Consider the following 20,688-nt stretch of genomic DNA (forward strand, 5'->3'; position numbering starts at 1 on the left):
TTCAGTCTTTCTTTGCTACTCTAACACCATGCAGACAAGCAGAACTGATAAAAGTAAGATTTTTGAGTTTTATACGTTCTTGAAGTGCCAACAAGAAGAGAAAGTAAGACTATATTAATGTAATTCACATGCAAAGAATATACCATTAGAGTTATCTCCTCGTGGCAGCAAAACTCATCATAAAAACAGGCAAGAACTTGCTTTTTGGGAGGAAGAGGAAGGTTGGACTAAAGGTCATCTTTAATAAAAAGTCTTCTTGATATCCAGTGTAGTACCCACAACAATTATGTTATACTTGTATTTCTCTTCATGTTGTGCAGTAACATAATCTCCGCCAAGATACAAAGCACAGGATGTTCTACGTGTTGCAGAAGTTCTTGAATCTGACATGTAAAATAAGGCTATCCATCAGCTATTTCCACACTGAAAGCCTTCTTCTGAGGGGCAGTGGTCAGCATAGCATTTTTCATATCAAAACTTAAAGTTAGAAATCAAAATCTTTATCTATTGGCAATTCCAAAGAAGCTGGAGTAAAATAATTCAACTTGGTTTTGACAAACAAGCTTGTATCCATTGCCATTCTTCATCTCCAATAACTACAGGGGCAAGGCAAAGATGATGTGTGAAGCTGTACTGTGTCATTAATAATTTACTAATCCATGTTTATTTTTGTCAGTGCTTATTAAGTTGCAAAACAATATTGACACATCCTTTCATTGTATTCCCACAATTTACAGTAAACAAAGAAAACTTAGTTTTCTGAGTTAAGCGATCTTGTGCAAAGGTTTTGAGTTGTACATCTTGCAATACATCAGAAGATACAAAAATGACAAGCACACTAGAAAAAAAGTCTACTTTTTCCTGAATTGTTCTTACACTTCACTTGCTGATCTTTTTTACTTAACTTTCCACAGCTACACATTAATCACTTAAGTTTATATTCAGTATCATGAAAAGAAGCCAACAAAACTGGTCTGAAGACCTGTGCTGGTTCCAAATTTTAACCATGGCTCAAGCCTGTGCTAAGACTATAATGGCAACTACATATCTACAAAAAGCAATTGTGCTCAGTTACACCCTCAGTCCCTGATTTGTCCAACGACTTATTATTTTAATATACAGCAGACAAAGCTTAATATTTCATACCTAGCCTAGGTTTACTAAGCATCTGCAATAAATATACTTTCCAGATCTCCATGCAACACTAGAAATTATTCTTCCCATTCCTGCATAGAATTTATTCCATTCTTGAACTGGGACACATTTTTGCTCCTTCCTGAAGGGCACCCCTGAAGTCTGAAGATCACTAGAAGCATTTGCTATCAGCTTCCACAGATAATGTTGGCAGTTTTTTATACTCAGTGATGAATGTTCAAAAAATTCCCTAGGCGATTTATTTCTTTCTAAGGCTTCATTACCCTTGTGGATAAATTTTTCTTAATGCCCAATTAGAAGCTTCCTCATTCCAAATATTTTGTATTATATCCAAAGCATATGGAGAAACCATTCAAGTCAAATTCTTTCTACATTAAGAAAGAAGTCAGGTGATTGTACATGAACATGAGCCAGGCTCCCCTGATAACTGGAGAGAGATAAGCACTCCCAAAACAGTTCCTTTATTTCCTTCCAACATTTGCAATTTCAGTCAAATGACTTCCCCTAAGCTTCTCTTGCATGACTAAGGGAAACCTGCATAACATTCATGATGTGGACATGCATAAGTCAAGTTTCCTAAATTCACACAGAAGAATCCTCCCACTGGAAATTTAGACCATCTTACCACTCCTCAGGAAGGACACAACAGGATGCTGTGCTCACCCTGAGCTTCTGCCACAACGCTACCTTCCAACTTGTGCCCGCTTGAAACCCCCTAAGTAGATATCATAGCTTGTGTGCAGTTTATTAACTGAAGCATCTAATAGCTTTGAAAACTGTATGTACATTAGTTTACACAATTTTGGTATCATTATAGCATCTGAGACAATATGCACATTACATTTCTCCACATCATGAGATTTTATTGGTGGAGTTGTACAGATGGTTTAAATTGCCCAGATGTTGTTCAAAAAGAACAAATCAGGTCTCTCTATGTGAACTTAAATTTTGGCTGTATGACTGAACACTTCTCTACATTTCTTCCTCCTTATTAACCCATCTGTGAGGTTGAAATTCATATTAATTTTTCCTAGGTTGCACGAACAACCCAAAACTCCCTTCCATGATTTCAAAGAATCCAGATGAGCTCCACAACTCCTTCTGGGGCCAGAAAAAATACATTAAGTGGTCCAACAGCTAAATTTGCTGTATTTTGCATTCATAGCAAAATCAGAAACTGACAAACACCAGCCCTGACCATTAGAGAGCAGGTTCTTCACTCACCAACACACAGACTTCAGGAGCAACACCAATTTCTTAAAACACATGATTTTACTATATATTAGAAATAAAATAGGCTGTTTCCCAAATTTTTCCTCTAAGTTTCTGAATCAAGTGCTAAAACAAAAAATCCACCTGTTCACGCAAAACACTTCTATTCTTTAGCATATATTGTCCCATTCTATTTAGTTATGCTAAAGAGAACAGTGCTTCACAACTTAGATGGGAAACAGGTTTGTAACTTGCACGCATCAAGCTCCTAAAACAAACAGAAAACCCAAACAAACAGATCCCGCCACTAGATGGCCTCGAGACAGAAGCTTTATGCAACCTGGACAGCTACCACTAGATGGCAGCTACATATCACTAGTTGATTGCAATATGCACGCAAGCTCAGTTAAACGTTTATTTGATTTTACTTCGGTTGAATAAAATCAAATTTAAAAAGCTTACTTCATTGTTTTATATTTAAAACAAAGTCAGCTCGCCCCCGCCCTCCCCAAGATCTTTCTACCAACGTTGTATGTAACAGTCACGGGAGGAGGTGGGAGAGCACATCTGGAACAAGCCATTCTTTCTATGCTCCTCTCACTAGAAGCACAGCTCCTGACACTATTCTCCTGCATTTTAACTAAGTGACAGAACTGATGATTGAACTGATGGCTCTCTGATCTGCCACCTCTACTTGCACCGTTTAAACATATTCCACGCTACAAAAAAAAAAAAAAAAAAAAAAAAAAAAGAGTCATACTGTAAATTTCATTTTCATTCCCACTCTCTTAAATCTACATACATCAACTTTATGGAGACTTTTATCTCATTATTACAGAGGCAGAAATACACCACGGACTATTTATGATCTAACCTTATCAAGTTAAGCTCATTTTTCATTTAGCTCTCCAATTTCCCTAAGAAAAACTACTGAATATTACAGGTCTAAAAATGCTTTAAGTTTTTGTGAACTCCTCATTCTATGAACACAAATAATAATAAACAAACTTGATCAATTTTCATAGATAACAGCATTCACAACAGCCAACACAGATTCCAATTAAGCATGCACTTGCATAAATATCTTGCATGTGTAAGCACTCATTTTATGCATTTCATTCGTAGGTGAGCAAAGTTGGTAGTAAGGTAGTCTCAGAATAATCAAGAAAAAATATGATCTACAGAGTACTTTTGTCAAATCTGTAGATGCAGTGCTCTGTGCAACCAGTCTCAGCTAAACAGCTGTTTGAAGAGAAAGTTGCCAGTTTATCCAACCAAACATCTGCATTCTTGAAGATGTACACAAGGTTCTGGGCATGCAGTTTTGGCCAACTGTATGTGAGTATCACTGGAGCCTTTCTGGAGCCTTTGATTCCAGTTCAGCTTCTACATAGCAGGCTTTTTAGGACTACTGTGCTCCTAGCTGCAAGCTAACAAGTCTGTTCACAGCTGTGATTTTAAGGACTTAAAACATATTAGAGCCAACAATCCACTTGACCTTCAAGTGCAGTGCTAATGAAGGCCTGAACCAGGATTTAAAAGCAAGAACAAGTCCACACAATACAAAACCTGAACGGGTTAAATACAAAAACCTGCAGCACATTATGGAAAAAAGGGAGAAAGGAAAAAGAAGCCACACCCCTCTTTGCACCCAAGAACATATACCCTTTCTATGGTCCAACTACAGAAAGAGGTCAGACTGTAAAACTCACTTTATTATCCTACATATGTATTTATATATTTGCTATGCGAGATAGACACATATATTTTTATCCCAAGATACGAACACCACATTGTCCTAGTACATCATATGCCAATGTGGAAAAAAAAAAAAATCTGTGATAGTTCTGTAACCTTCATCTGTAACAGTTAAATAAAGAGACTGTGAAAGACATTAAAGAAAAAAGAGCTAAGATGAGCTCTAGGTTGAAAGACATAAAGGAGATTTCAGTGGATAATCAATCAGCTTTCATCCTGATGAAAATGCTAAAAACAGCTACATCCCCAACAGCAAGCTTTCATCCAGGTTGCCAACATTTATTTCAGAAAGTAAAAGTCCTCAGAAATTAGAAAGAAATATGCAACTGGCAAAGCAGAAGCACCTTCTTTCTAGAAGTAATTTATAGTGGCTAAATCTAACTTTGTTTAATGCAGTACATAAATTACAAGGTAAGACATGCACAGTGCACACACACAGTACCTGAAGAAATGCTATAGTAGTGCTGGTTGCAATCGCACATTACCTAAAGACAGTACATTTTTATATGGCCGTAGTTAGTTCAACCTGAAAATAAGCATTGTTGGATTTGTTCCAAAAATCCACCCACAGCTATTTAATCCACTATGCTAACATCAGCAACTGTTGTATGGAGTATCACCCCTCAAATTTTTTTCTACTTAAAAATCAATTGCCAGAGTTCTGTGATCCAGCCTTTAATTCAAGTTGGTACTCCAATTAGATGATGACAGAAATTCCCAATTCATAGGTAACAGTACAGCCTTGCCACGTCTCAAAACATTTACAATGATTTTGCTTTGTCCCCTTATCTGTCACAGATGCCACCGAAAGAAGTGCAACATATTTGCTACATCTGAAACAGGAAGCGTTTATATCTGTGTACAGGTAAAAAAAATCCAGTCGTTACAGTACATTAATGCAGTTTATCACAGCTATCTTTTATATTCCATAGAAAAAAGGTACAATTAAGATATACCTCAGTAGGTCTGGGATACAAGATAACTTACTGAAAAATGCCAACATGAAGATGCCATCATTGCCCACTCTAAGCTGATCTGCATCACTGAAATCATCCCGTGGTGGATACTCTTCTTCCTGGATTTATAGGTTAGTGATAATTTAGTGAAAAGCTTACTTTAGAATAATTATTTGTAGGATTAAAGTATTAATTATGTTTCTAAAGCTAGAAGAAAACTGACATTTCTGTAACACGTCCACATCAAGGAAGTTTAAAAAAAAAGTAACTCATAGCTATAAAACAAGTGTTATTTGTTGTTTATATCGACAGAGCCCAAATTTAACTGAAAAGCTTCTGTAGAAGATATGTACATACTGCCTATTCATCTTAAATGAAGCTAGAAATTATTTCAGATGAGTTCTTTGACAACCAAAACCAAAAGAAATCTCTTTTCTTACTGTAACTATCTTGATATGCAGCCAAGCTACTAAATATTTTTTGAAAAATCATTACATAGTATGTTCTAATTTTTTCCTGCCAGAAAAGTTTTTAATGCTTCCAAAAATATAAAATAAAGTTTTAGAATAAGGTTAGAATCTTAAAATAAATTGCTGATGCAACAGCACTGCACTAACCAATTTGACTATCCTATAACCTGCAGAAAAACATATGCAAAGTAAAGAAAACCCCTGAGGACACTAGAGGGCGCGAGCACATTAAAAGTCTTCTACGCAAAACGCACAGTACTTAAGTCAAACAAAAGAAAACAGAGGTATCAGTCAAAACAAGCCAAAGATTTCTCCCATCGTGTCAAAATACTAGATCTTAAGATATTTAAAGTATGAGTTTGTTTTGTTCCTCAGTACTTTATTTCCAACAGAACTTGGCGATCTTAGGTATACAGTTCTGTGCACAAGTAAAACATTGCTGCAACTGGAGACTGGGAAACTAGAAGTTTTCATGACAACAAGCACTTATTAAGGAGAGCCTGATGAAAACTGTAAAACCAGTTAAACACACCATTTTTACACTTAATAACATCAAAACAATGCAGGATGATACAAGTTAAATAATGCAGCCAGTAGCAGCAGTAATATGGTCTAGACATAAGCATGAGTAACATTCTTTTCTATCCTTTTCTCCAATTATTAGAAATGAGAATGTATTAGAAATGAGATAAGAAATGACCTATTTAAAAAAAATGGCATCAAGGGAGATTAGTTCAAGTGAGATTTACTTAGTTTTTTCACTCACAGCAAACACTATTGAAATTTTACTGCTTACTGCTTCTAATTTTAGCATACTATTCAGTCTCTGTACCAGATGTTATTTTGTAAGTAAGTTCATAACTAAAAGGGCATTAAACAATCACAGTGATCTAAAGCTCTTTCATGTGATTGACGTGTTCACCTTTGTCAACACAGCAAAATAATTTACCAGGGTATAGCTATCATGGTTAAAAATGTACTAGAACGAACTATACCAACTCAAGGCAGCCAGCATTACTCTTCGTAACAAGGCCATTAAATTCCAGCTGCACTATTTCGTTTCAGATTAATTAACCAGGACTCTGTATCAGACAAATTACTTTAAAAACACTGCTATTCACATCGACAATACTAAGGAAAGCTCAAAAAAGTAGCTGAGCAACAATCTTAAGGGGCTATAATTCAGCTCCACATAATTTCAGATGTCCCTAAATGGTTATCTTAAGTGACTATGAAAGCATTAGTTTATTTAGCTCAACTTTGCTGCAGCTACAAGACTGATGTGGGGAAGGGAAGGAAGGGCTGAAAATGCATTTAACAAAGAGCTACATTTGAATGTGCTTATCTCTGAAAAGTATGCCACAAAAGTTCCTTTTTCAAGTCAGGGCAACAAAAAATATTTTCAATTTTATTTTCAGAAGGTCTATAAAACCCCATATAAAATAACGTTTGAATTTTTTAAACTGTCTGCTAACTACTGTACTTCATACTAGCATTTCCAAGCCAATTAGTGAATTACGCCCTACGCAAAACATTGCTTCAGAAAAAGAAAGTTTTGCTCAACTAAAATAACAAGCTTAGCAGGTTTCTCTATATGCACAGGCTTCTCTAAAGCTTACATGTGTGAGAAACACAGGTCAGTATGTAACCCAGGGACATGAGAGCAGACATTTGTAAGTAGGCACTGTTGCAGTAAGTGTGAACAAGTTGTAATTTATCACACTCCATGTCAAAAGGGAATGATGTTAAACGAAGTTCTACTTACAGTCCCCAAAAACTGGCATATGAAAATTATCAGAATGTTTAAGAAATGAAACAGTTTACTGTGCTTATATCACATTCAGCCTGTATCTACATTATTTAATATTAAGTTGTTTTATAATCAGTCCTGCAGATGCAAGACACTAACTGGCTACCACTCAAGCCCCACTACTAATATTGGCTGTCTTTCACAGCACTCTCATTTGATCTAGTTGGTGTCAATTGCCCCAGTCCTTCTTCAAAATGTAATTGTTTGCCACCATTCATTGAGGAATGAAAAGGGACAATGAAGAATGACTGTTCTCTCTGCTGATGTCTAGAACTAAACATAATTTCACAGTAATACTTCTATTAGATACTGACATTTTTATCAATAAGAATAATAATCTTCTATTTACATATATTCTTTCTTTTTAATGAGAAGAATGTCATATAACACCACACAAATCCATAAAATATATAATACTGTTTCAGTATCTCATACTGATTTTTGACAAATTTAGCCATGTTAAGGATCATGGACGATACTTCTTGTTTGCTAAATATGCTGAGATCTGTATAAACAGAAAACTTACTGTTCCTACAACCAGAGAAACATCTAAACAGCAAAATATATTATCAGCACAAGTGGCATGTCACACAGAGTAATTTCTCTAAGCAAAAAGAACATCAGATGGTATGCAGCATCTATTGAAGTTGAATCTATTAAATCCTCTGAAACTACAGTGTTCTGTAGTATTCTGCAAAAAGAGGACTATTTTTTCCCCCCCCAATGCTATTTAACTTCTTTCAGGTTGAAAACTACCATGGAGTACAGTGAGACAACCACCTTTAATCAAATAACCAGTTTTCAGGAACCCCTTAGATAACTACACTCATACAACTCTTCTCAATGCAGTGAATTTACAGAGAAAAACTTATGAGGAAAGGGTCAAATTACTTAATAAACCCCATAAATAATACCTTCAGCATACAAAACAATATGGAGAAGTTAATGGTGGGGGGAAAAAGGCACAATGAACTCCAAAAGCTTTTGTTTGCCAGCAGGAAAATTCATAGTTAAAAGTCTAAACTAGAGAGAACTATACCATACCTCTGGACGACTGAGGAATATTTCATCAAACAGACTCCTAGACTCCCTAAACTGGGCGTGCTAAGCATGTAAAAACAGAAAAACATAAGACAAATGCAACTGAAAAGCATTAAGTAAAAGCCATTCATTGCAACATACAAACAAGTCATTTAACTGTTAGCAATATTTTTGTCCATTTAAATTAACCTTTCAAAACTGACCTTGAGAATTTGAAAAGGAAAACATCAAAAACCAGGGTAACTAATGCTGTAACTACTGATGACATAGGGCTGCTACAATTTCTTTCATATATTGAGCTATCTGGGAACATTTGAAAGAAATAAATGTTTATGCACAATGTATGCTTGTAAGCCAAACTACACAAAGGACTACAACTACTGAAAGTTTCAGTAAATGTTAAGTTTAGATTGTTCATACAATCTGTGAATGCCAGGCCAATGATGAAGTCTTTGACATAATCACACTAATATTTTTGTTTTAAGATCCTTGCATGATTCACGGGAAAAAAATAGGAAAGCTCTTTATTAAGTGTGTTGCCTTTTTATACCATTTTCCTCTCTTTTGCTCAGTCAGTCAGTTTGTAGTCTTCTTTACTGCACACGTTGGACTATACCATGAAACGATTATCTGCTTCATGTATCACTCAAGGTAACAAGGACATTTAACTATTCATATTATTGTAGTGAAGAGGCAATATAACCTCATTTTATAAGGAAGAAACTAGAGGCACAGATCATAGCAGGCTTCACGTTTATAAGAGCACTAATTTCATAAGGCTGAAGATAAAAACTGAAAAAAACAAAAGTTGTATCATTTGTGTATGTTTTGCAAAGTGTGTAGTATACAAGTCAGATACTGTCTGCAGCTGTCACTGCCTGTGGTCTCCAAGACAGTGAAAGTGAGAAAACAATTAACTACATACTAGTAGTGCTACGTTTACTTATCTGTTCTTTCATGGGTATTCAGAGCTAACGATCAAAATTCTTCCCCTCAAGATGGCAAACCACCAGTCTAACCATAGCATGACCTTTTTTTCCTTATTCCAGTCATCTGCCAGATTAAGACAGTCTTATTCCACAGTCTTAGTCCACCCCCAATGTAAATCCATCAGAAGTATTAAATAAGACAGATTTTGTGACAGTATCACATGGTAAGGTAATTAAAACGGCATTAATTAAAACTGTGCTGGCACATAATTTTAATATCATCTACAGAACTGGAACTCAACTTCAGCATTTCTAACTTTTTCCCCAGATCTCAACTTTGCAGCCTTAATACTGTTTCTTTGATATAGCTTGTGTGTGTGCATGCATGTGATTTTAAAAAAACAAAAAAAAAAAACCAAAAAAAACAAAGCCACCAAAAACACAGAAGCAAACTGAGCAGAAATTCTGTCAAACTTGAGATCTTTAGCAGTCAGCAGAACTGTGGCTTCTACATACACTGAGTAGACTTCCGATACTAACTTAGTACTGCTGTTAAGTCTACAACATTTTAACCAATTTCTGCTCTGGGGGAATGATTGTGTGTTCCTACTGATTTTTCATAAGTGAAATTCTGTGGTGTCAGCACCTTGTTCTTGAATGTCAAGTTCTACTGTTTGTTTTGGAAAAGCAGACTATGTAAAATTTTATTTCTCACTTTGTCACCATATCCTACTCTCCCACCTCTTAACTCCAGCTTCCTTCTCCCTCCCTACTCCTCTTTTCTCACACACCAGATTCAGCTCCTTTCCCAGTACCACATTATGTCCCCACTTAGGTTCTGTTCTCCACCAATCCGTTCATCCTTCTCCCTCCTGTTTCTCATCTAAATCTGTATTCCCTCCATACCACTGCTCTCCATTCATCCTTGCCCTTTCTTATTTTGACTTAGACACATCCTCTCTGATCCCTGCCTGTGTTCACCTTGAGCCAGCTACCTCCTTGCCCAACCGAAACCAGACTTCTCTTCCCACAACACGTAAGCTTCAGAGGCCCAGGGTCATTGACCTTCTTCCCTCCGCCTACCATCGAGGCCCTTGAAGTTGAATCAAATGGCTTTCCCCTTCTCTTCTAACCAAAGGCCAAGAATAATAAAACTACTTCAAGGCACACCAGAAATTCCTATTTCTCAGTGTCAGTGTTTTCACGAAAAGCAGTCAAGAGCAGTCATAATGTGTATCTACTTTTAGTCCCATAGTCCTACTCTGATACAGAACATTTGAGAATGTTCTCTGGGGACATTCTGCATCTGCAGTCCCATCCCTTTCAGAGCTATAAGCAGTCTAAATTTATTCATGCAAGACAATCTCCACACACTTACTAAATTTGAAGCTCTATGTATCAACTGTGGAAAATAATTTTTCAAAAACTTTGAAATTTTATCAGATTTGACCAAAACCAGGCAGGTTTTCTGAGGAAGGGCAAAAGATGTTTCTGACACAGTGACCTGAACATGTGAGAAAGAGTTCTCCAAAGTAAAAAAAGCTTCAAATGACAAGGCAAAACCCACTGCTTTTTGACTTTGTTTGTTTTGGGGGGTTTTTTTGCTTAGTTTTATTCTTGAAATTGGCTAACCCCAGCCTGAGTTTTTCCCTGTGAAATTTAGGTCAAGGAAGATTGCTTATATGTCTGAATCTTTCACCTCATAGGGTTCTAGACATACAAAGTTAAAAGCAACAAGAATCTTGCAAGAGAGTTGCACACGTCCTGCCTGAAGCATCACAGGACATGTAACGTCCCTAAAAGTTAAGGCTTGGGTTTCTAATGTTCCAAGTAAGTGTAAAGGTTTATAATTTCAGACTGAAGGTTTCATTCAGACCAGTATTTCAGCAAAAGTTTTACTTTTATGACAACAGTAAGCACAGACTACATAGAATCCACGCTCCCATTAAAGCAGTTTAAAGGTTACAACTGCAGATCATCACTTCATAACAGAAACTTGGCAAGTAACCATTCAAACGTCCCTGGTTCCCTACTGCATTTAGTAAAACAGATTTGTGTAACACCTTCACTGGTGCTGTTACACAAATCCACTTTCACTTTAGCTGTGCATACCTTAAAGTGAGTGTTGTGCACTGTGATTACTGTACAGCAGTCAAGGAAGGAACAGACTCCCACTGGGTGAACAGAATATTTTTTCCAGTCACAAGCACACTGCAGTCAGTAAGATCTTAAATGCATCTCAAATGCAATCACATTTGATCTCAAAGTGGAGACTTTCAGTGAAAGCACTGGAAGTCTAATCTGGGTATAGTATAGTACAGCCAATATTACCAAAGAGCAGAATTTCCACATTCCAAAACTTGGGAGAAAAAAAGGAAGAACTTTGCTTACAAAATAACTTTTAACACTAAGTACAGATATCAATTTTCAGTTTTGAAGCCTGTATTCTTTAGAATGTCAATTCTTATAAAAAATTCTTGCTGGGGTTTGGGTTTTTTGTTTTTTGGTTTTTTTTATCTGTTTTAAGTTCTTGAAACATTTCTTTGAACTTCGGTATTAAAGCTTTCACAGAACAAACAACAGGGACCTTTCCTTTTAAGAAAGATCTACATTATTTGGGGTTTTACCCTTTCCAGACTGTTAGAATTCTCCTTCCTCTCTAAAGGTCTTTGTTCATTATTTTTTTTTTTACCACCTGAAACACTAAATATCAGCAATGACTCTACAAAGTAACATTAGTAGCAGATACCTAATTAAAAGATGACAAAATACTGGATAAAGTATTAAACCAGGGCAAAATCCGGGTTTTAAAGCTGTTTAGACAGCAGCTATGTGTCAGAAAAGAGTTAATATGATACACTTTTCATAGTACTTTACAACTAACTTACACTATCTATACAAAACCTAAGCATTCAAAACATTTAAAATACCAGCTCACCATTATTTTATTAAACAGGCCATAATATGGGCCCAATTGTTATAAATAATTAGATTAGCCTAACAAGTTTCACAACATTGAAATAAAGCAGAACTGTATCACTTACTCGTTGGGCAACTTCTGCTGCAGCAGCTGCCATTGCTGCAGCTTTGGCCTTCTCTGCTTCATCGTAAGTAGGAAGAGAGGTAGCTACACTGTATGGAGGTGGTACAGGATAAAATTCATTGTGTGTTTCTGTTTAAAATAAAGAGGTTATGCATTTTTAAGCCAGAAATATGTCAAGAACATTAAATTTTACATGCACGTAACTATTGAGCTTTAAAGCATATTTTTTCCCAACAGAGGCTGAAATTGATATTTGTATTTCAAGTTCTTACAAGTTTTTCAAAAAACCTTTATTTTTACAAAATAAAATAGCGAACAGCTTGATGGTACTTTTAGTTGCTACTCAAGGCAGAAACCTTAACCTAGGTGCTGCAAGGAGCCAACAAATTTATGAACAAAAAATCATATTTGCTGAGTTACATCCCAAGGCATTTCAGCCAAAAGCTTTTTACCATGTCATACAAAAGACTTGCACAGAAATATCCTAAAAAAAATTATCAACACCGATTAGTTACTTGGGTCCAGTAATAATCATGCTATATTTTTATTAGCATGGCCTTGTTGCTAACTCCAGTTGTTCTGTGAAAATCAGTTTAAATTTCACCACATTCTTATAAAATGTTCCTTCTATCAAAACGAACCTCAGACTCCATTCTTATACATCAGAATAGTAAAACATTATCATATAGAATAGAATTATTAACAAAATGAATAAAAAGTATTTAAAATACACCTTGAGCTTCCTCCTACAGCCAGCAGTAATTTGTAACAAGATTGCTTACATGGTAAAGATTTGTCAGCACAGGTCACATGGTAAAAAGATTTGTCAGCACACCAACACAAAGATGTTATATATAGGGATAATTCTGCATAGCTATGTATTATACTTGCAAACACTGTGTCAAAGAACAGGGACAGGAAATTGCTCCTTTAATCAACATTAAAAAAATTAGAGGTTATGTCTAAAAATATTTATTTGGCACATGGGAGACCCAAATCCAAGAAACTTAAACAGGGACTTTGAAGTTGCCTGCTGTTAAGTTTCCCATACCCCAAGGAAAAGTCACAACCTCATGAGAAAGTGAGTAGTGAAGAAATAGAGAAAGAGATCCATGTTACTCATTTTCCACAAGAAGTTTTATCAACAGCCTTTAAAGCAAAATAAGTCTTTTCATGGCAATATTTTCACCTAACAATGGCATACGCTTAAAAAGCTTGAGTTTTGACAAATCAGTGCTTTGTTTCTTGTGGGCTGTTTTTTGTTTTTTTTTTTTATAAAGAGGCAATGAAAATTGCTAGTGACATCTAATAATGGAGCACTACTCAAAGATGTAGATTAGATGTGGAACTGAACTACAAGGATACTTCAATAAAACCTATTACACTAATTAATGAGCTTCTATTAGTCTAGTAATTTGGAACAATCAGCATAATTTAGAAGCGTGCTTCTTCTGAGCAAACCAGAGAAAGGGCTGTGGATGAAAGCATAGCTTTTTGCTGCAATTGTGCATGTAGAAAAAACCAACATACCGCAGCATCATAACACTTTGAACCAAGTGCTGATTCACACACACACTCCTCCCTGACAAGCTGCTATCTAAGAAAAATACCTGAGGTTGCAGCTGCTTCTACAGCTATGCTACAGTAAGGTGGAGGGGAAGTATCTGCTTCAGATAAAGCTGCTGTCTGAGGAGTCTGCGTAGTCTCTGTAGATGTGGAAGGCTGCTCAGCTGATGAAGACTCTGGGGGGTCATCCTCATTGTGAAGCTTAGAAGAAAAACACACAAAATTCAGACACATTCAAGGAATACTTTCCATGACAACCTAGCACTTGCAGAACCATCTTCAAAAAGAGAGAATATTTCTCTTCAGCAAAACAAAAACTATTTACAAAACAGCATGTGACTAAGTAGTCCAGTTAAATCCGTTTAAACAAATGGCTAAAGACAATCTTAACTGCCTTTTCTTTTTCCCCCAGAAATGGATTTCTTCTCATTAGTGATGTTCACAGAGTCTTATAAAATCTGGGGTTTGTAGTGTTTACTATATGGGAAAATGCTGACTATAAAATACTTTCTATTATATAAATATTTTAACACTATCACTTTTTTTTCTTAAATACATTCATAAAATCTATTAACACATTTTAAAATATAACGGATGAGCAACACTGTTTTATTGTATTAATCTAAAAGAAATGAAAAAAAATAAGACACTTTTCTACTTCGGTAACTGTGATTTTTATACTCTTGCATCTTGTCAGAGAGCTTCTCCACTCAAATTCTAAGACTTTTCAAAACATTCTGTTTTTCTTTACAGTCTGGAAAGAATCCTTACCCTATAAAACTTAAAGTTGCTAGTTAGCTTGGTTGTTTGTTTTTTTAAAATGCAGTTTTAAAATGACATGTCCAGTTAAGCATATACAGAAATAGAAACTGGGTAAGCAAGAATGTCAACTAAAATTGGAATTCGGATCCACCAACTAGGATTTTTTCTTAGAGAGGGTATTTTTGACTATTTTAGCTAAAGAGGAAAAACCAAAGGAAAAACCACCACACAAAAACAAAACAACAACAAAAAAAAAAAAGTGTTTCCTGATGTTCAGAGGGAAGCTCCTGTGTTTCAGTGTGTGCCCAGTGTCTCTGGTCCTGTCACTGGGCACCCCTGGAAAGAGCCTGGCGCTGTCCTCTTTGCACCCTCCCTGCAGGTATTTACAGACACTGATGAGATCCCCCCCTGAGCCTTCTTTGCTCCAGGCTGAACAGTCCCAGGTCTCCCAGCCTGTCCTCACAGGAGATGCTTCAGGTCCTTCATCATCTTAGTGGCCTTTCATTGGAGTCTCTTCAGTATGTCCACGTCTCTCCCATACTAAGGAGCCCAGACCTGGGGACAGCGCAGAGGCCTCACCAGTGCTGAGCAGAAGGGAAGGGTCACCTCCCTCAACCTAATGGCAATGCTTTACCTGGTGCAGACCGAGATACCACTAGCCTTCTTTGTGGAAAGGGCACACTGCTGGCTCATATTCAAGTTCTGCAGGTTAATTAAAAACTAAGGATAACACCAGGAACTACAAGCATGGAAGACATTTCAACAGTAGGCAGGTAAATTGGAAAGATAGCTCAACAGAAAATTCTTCAAGAGAAGTTAGCACAGCAGAACAACTTTGTGCAGTTTTCATATGGCTTCTACCACACTCTTCTCTTTAAAATGTGTCAAATTAGGACAAGTGATGAAGTTACTTGCTAAAGCATTTTTCAGGAGTCCCTCCCAATACTGTACTCAAAGAACTATAGCTTAAAGGGTTTACCTATACATATAAACTACACATATATGCACACACATATGTGAGTGTATATATATACACACAGGCCACAATACACACACGAGCATCTACTATGAAGAAGTCACCTTCAACGGAACTGATAGAGGCTAGTGAGGGTTTTTGGGTATTGAGCAATCAGGTCATTTAATGGCTAATCAGTGATCCAGAGGAAGTAGCAACCTGAGAAATATGTATAGCCATTTAGAGCAGTTAAGCCCAAAGAAAACAACACTACTTCAAAATAACCTAATATATTTAGGGGTACAGAAAGCAAGTGAGAAGACAAAGCTCTCTAAAAAGGTTGAGCAGGTCAGAAAAACAGCCTGAGAGCTACAAATGTTATGGTTCTAAATTAAGTACAATCATTCACAAGAAAAATCTAGTATTGCAATGGATACAGCTAAAATAAAACCATTTTTAAATAAAACTGTCATTTGATTAGCAATGAGACAAGTAACAGAACATTACTGGCATGCTTTTACACTAATGGCTGGTACACCCACCCTCATTTGGGATGTGTGTGTAGTTCTGACTACCCCACCACAACAATGTGGTCTATGAGCAGGAGAAGAAGTGAAGTCTAGTTAATGAATTTCTGTCTGTTACCTCCATTCTTCCTCTCCTTTCGCCCTCCACTTCAGTCACTGCAACTTTTCTCCCCGACCAAGCCAGAGTATGTGCAGTCACTATCCTGAAGACACACAGAGATCCACAGCAGCTCATTGGTTAGAGAGCATATTACTGCTCAAAACCCACTCTGCCATTACCGAGGAAATTAATTTTGTGTCTTTTACAGGCTTTCTTGAAAGTTACTTTTCTCCAAATTATCTGTAATTTAGTAACAGTTACAAATGACGGTGGTAACATAAGGATGAGAGAACATGCACATGAGACTTCTTGCCTTCAAAGACCAAGTTAACAAGTCATTCAATTGTTATAGCAACTGCAATTAGAAAACAGAAAAATTCCATCCTAAGGGCTCCATACAAGACAGTCCTGTTATGCCATTTAGTGCATTCAAAAGGTCTTTATTTTGTAGGGCTCATACTCAGGGACCAAGCATTTCTGTTTATCCTGTCTTCTACTATACAAACCTTTCTGAAATTCTGAAAGGCATCAAGATTATCCTAATACAGCAATTTAAAGAAAAATCATAAAACAGACTCCTTACAGAACACCCCATCATAAAGATCACAAAATGTGGATTAAGCAGCTTGAGTGTTTACACCTAGAATAATAAACACAAGTTGTTTCATGAACAGAAATGAGTTTTTGTTCAAGTGTTCTGTCTCCTAGCCTCTCCTCAAGGCAGTAACTTCAGCTCCTCTCAGGGGACTCCACTGGGGTAAAAACCAAAACAAAACAATAAAACCCCAGAACTGCAGCAGAACTTGCCCCAGCAAACTGGAAATTCTGCCTATGCCAGTAGGGTAGACAGCAGTGGGTATATCATTTTGACTTGTAGCAACTCTGCCTTGTTTTCACAGGGCACTGATTCTCCTCTGTGGAGTCACCAGTTTGCTTGAAGCTAGCAGGAATTTGACTACCTTTGAGTCTCCCCCTTCCCGTTTAATTTTGGCACATACTAGCTGGTAAATTTAGAAATTATTTTTGGAGACAGGGGAAGAAGAGGCCTGACACTCTGCATAGGTTTGATTGCCATAGAAACCAAGCTAAAAACACTCAGGAGGGAACAGAAAATGTCTGTTTCAAGGCATTACTTATGCTATGTACTTAAGTGTTACCTGAAACAGCATTTAATATTAAAAGTATAGAAATTGTATCTAAGATTTTTTTTTTCCAATAGTAAGATTATTTTGCCCACTTTTTTAATTAAAGGATTAAGGACAACTCAAAGTTCACCATCCCAGTCCCCCCTCCCAAGCCCCCAGTGAACTATTACATGGTAGTAAGCAATACAGCTGCTTTTGCCAAGATTATGGTCAAAACAATTGCCAAGACCTATTAAGGTACAGACAACTGTAAATTAGTACCTTCACCTGCCCCCCACCCTCACATTTTAAAAGCAGGACACAAAACCATTTTTTTCCTTCACATCTCAGTCTGTACACAGGGTATCTGGTTGGCTATATGGAGATTTACAATTAAAAAAAGGGAATACTTTGTTATTAGACATATTACTCTTAAACTGTTTATACAAATATTTCAATTCCTGCTTTCACAGCCCTGAAACTACAGTACATTACAGGCTCAAAAGTCATCATGCTCATATTCTCAAGATCTATCTGTGTTAGGAAATTTAAAATTCAACGTTCAATCGAGGAGCAACAGCTCATCTGACACCAATGACTCAAAATCTCATGCTAACTACTGAAGAGCGTATAGTATAGGAAAAAACATTTGTTTCCTTCATATGATTTCTACCCTATACTATCTTCAGCTTCTTTCCCCGAGAAGCTCTATAAAACAATGATTCACTATTTCATTTCAGAAGTTAAAATCTATGTCAGACCTTTCAGCACCAAAATACTGTGGAAATTACAGCTACCTTTATAAGTGCTGCATCTCCTCCTGCAATTTATTTCCTCAAGTCTGTTAGCTTGTGTAATTATTTTCAAAGTCATCAGATGCAATGCCTGAAATCAGCTGACACCCTACAAAGAACATGAACCACAAGAAAGTGCTTAGTACAGAAGCCTTCACTGAGTGGACTGATGCGCATGCATTTACTCTTTCAGCTTTTCAAAATAAAAACTTAAACTGGGAGGAACATCTCGTTCTTTACTTAATACTTTTCATTTACCTGCAAATAGGAATTTTGTCTGACCTACAGAAGGTTGCTTGTCTGGATAAACAGTTTGCTTCATTTGTGATGAACTGATTGATATTACAAGAGTGGCAATACAGGCAAGTTATTATAATATTCCAAATTTAAAAAAAAAAAAATTCAGGGGAGAAGTATGTAATAAAATGTCTTATGTCACCTGTAGCATACATACACAAGACTAGAACAATATTTTCTGACAAAAGTACATTGAAGCAGCACACACTAGTTCTAGTCATACTCATAGTGTAACACACAAACAGCACACTCACTATTTCTGTTACCTGATTTTATGCACATTTCAAAGGCTGATGTTTTCCCATTTTCCCCATCCAAAATATGATTTACAGAAATCAGTGCATTATAAAATTATTGCAATATAATTAACTCCAACAGAACACTGCAAGCACTTTAAAAGACCTCCTTTAGAAACATACACTATTTTCATGCTATTTATATATTTTTTTTAGTGCAGCATAAAATTATGCAGAGGATACTGCCATGCAGGGGGGAAAAAAAAAAACCAACCAAACCCACAAACAAGTAGTCAGCTTTCTTTTCCCATTTCCTTTTATAACTTTATTACCAGCTCATCTTGACAAAGCTTAACTTTTAGGTAAGCTTTTGTGTTTTAGTAGTGATGGTTCTGCCTGGGGCACCATGGAGCTTCACACCATTCTCACTAGCAACTGTAAATTAGGAGCACTTTTAATGTGTCCTCCTTCCTAGCCTTTCCAATGATTTTACATTTCTTGAGAAGCTTGGCTTCTCCAGTTTTGACCTCACACCAATCAGTTCATGGGTTCTTTCAAACTGCATTCAAACAAACACAATGCATAGAAACTCCATAACGCTGGACCTAATATTCTCCTTTAAGTGTGGAGACAACTAACTAGACCATGCAAGTTCAACCTCTATATGAAAATCAGTCAGTTGGTACACTTCCTCCACCCTCCACAAAAAGCAACACTCCTAGCAACAGAGGTTCATCATCTTCACTTTGTTGAAGTTAACACTTGGGTCTTCTACAGTCAGTTTTTCAGTCTATGACTAAAGGTCAGCCAAAAATATCCACTTACTGCAGCTTCTAGTGCTGGAGGGAAAGGCATGAAAGACTCATCTCAAAATTGCCAGTGCAATGCACAAAAAGTATTCCAACATTTCTACATTAGATTCATGACATCTTCCATACTGCTACACAGGTATTTATTCCATGGAAATTCTACTGTAGTAAATATGAGAGCTGTAACCAACAGTAGGTTAAAAAGAAAACTGCTATCATCTTCATTAAGTTTTCAGGAAGCTTATCAGCTCTGTGTTACACCTGGTATTTTCATTTGCTGAAAAATTCAAAATGCCTTTTATACCTGCCTACTCATAGCAGTTTGTAAATCTGTACTGAACTGTTCCCTACAAATGAGGCTTGAGATTGAGACTTGAAAGCAGAATTCTCTACCTACATAAAAATAATTTCACTTGAACAAATACAGGCTGTGTATTAAATGCTTGTTTTGTAACCACATTTTGTGTTTTTCCAGCTTCAGCAGTCTAAAAATAGGTTTATTCATCTGCAAATAGCAGAATATTAATCTTGGGATTTTCAAGGGAAAAAAACAAAAGGAAATCTTGTAATAAAATTTAATTCTGAACCTGTTCTAAAAATACTCAATGTCGGAGACAGCTTTGACCTCTGTTTACCCATCTCTGTTGTTTCTGAATGACACATAATAGTCTCAACAGCTCACACCATCTACTATTACTTTTGTATTTTTAGAAAGAAAACATAAAACCTATACAGTTAACCCATAAACACCATTCAAGTGCTAAAAATCAATCAGCCCTAAAAATCAATCAGCCCTAATTTAGGTCACTGGTAACCACTGAACAACCAAAACTGAAACCAATAATCCATATTACACTTAGATAAGAACTACAAGAGCTGAAGCGATAAATAAATCCTTCTGCAAAATAAATGTTTTAATTTTCTTGTTTATCAGGAAAAACACATATCCCCAATGGCCTTTGAAATATTTCACAATTTTGTAAAATATAAGTATTCTTGAGGAAAAAAGAAACCACACCACCACATCGTATTTTAACTTACTAGCTTTCTCCTCAGTATCAGTTTTCATCCTCTACCAATAAGGTAGTTTACAAGATCACTCCTTTTTCTTCAAATTCCTGTTGTAACACCAACCTAACACAAA

General features: G+C 36.4%; 1 protein-coding gene across 4 annotated transcripts in view; it reads right to left on the minus strand.

Moving 5' to 3' along the window:
* NDFIP2 (Nedd4 family interacting protein 2) overlaps positions 1 to 20,688 on the minus strand; it is a 47,164-nt gene that overhangs the window by 14,388 nt on the left and 12,088 nt on the right. For 2 of the 4 annotated variants that reach the window (XM_074859435.1, XM_074859437.1), the window contains 4 exons: positions 13,985 to 14,141; positions 12,376 to 12,503; positions 8,406 to 8,465; positions 5,113 to 5,200 (listed from right to left, as the gene is read on the minus strand). In XM_074859435.1, coding sequence (XP_074715536.1) covers positions 5,113 to 5,200; positions 8,406 to 8,465; positions 12,376 to 12,503; positions 13,985 to 14,141 — 433 coding nt within the window. Of the gene's footprint in view, positions 1 to 5,112; positions 5,201 to 8,405; positions 8,466 to 12,375; positions 12,504 to 13,984; positions 14,142 to 16,302; positions 16,388 to 20,688 lie in introns of all 4 variants that reach the window. The other 2 variants (XM_074859436.1, XM_074859438.1) reach the window with 2 other exon arrangements.

Source organism: Strix uralensis, chromosome 2 (genome assembly GCF_047716275.1).
Source record: "Strix uralensis isolate ZFMK-TIS-50842 chromosome 2, bStrUra1, whole genome shotgun sequence".
NCBI classification, from domain to species: Eukaryota; Metazoa; Chordata; class Aves; order Strigiformes; family Strigidae; genus Strix; species Strix uralensis.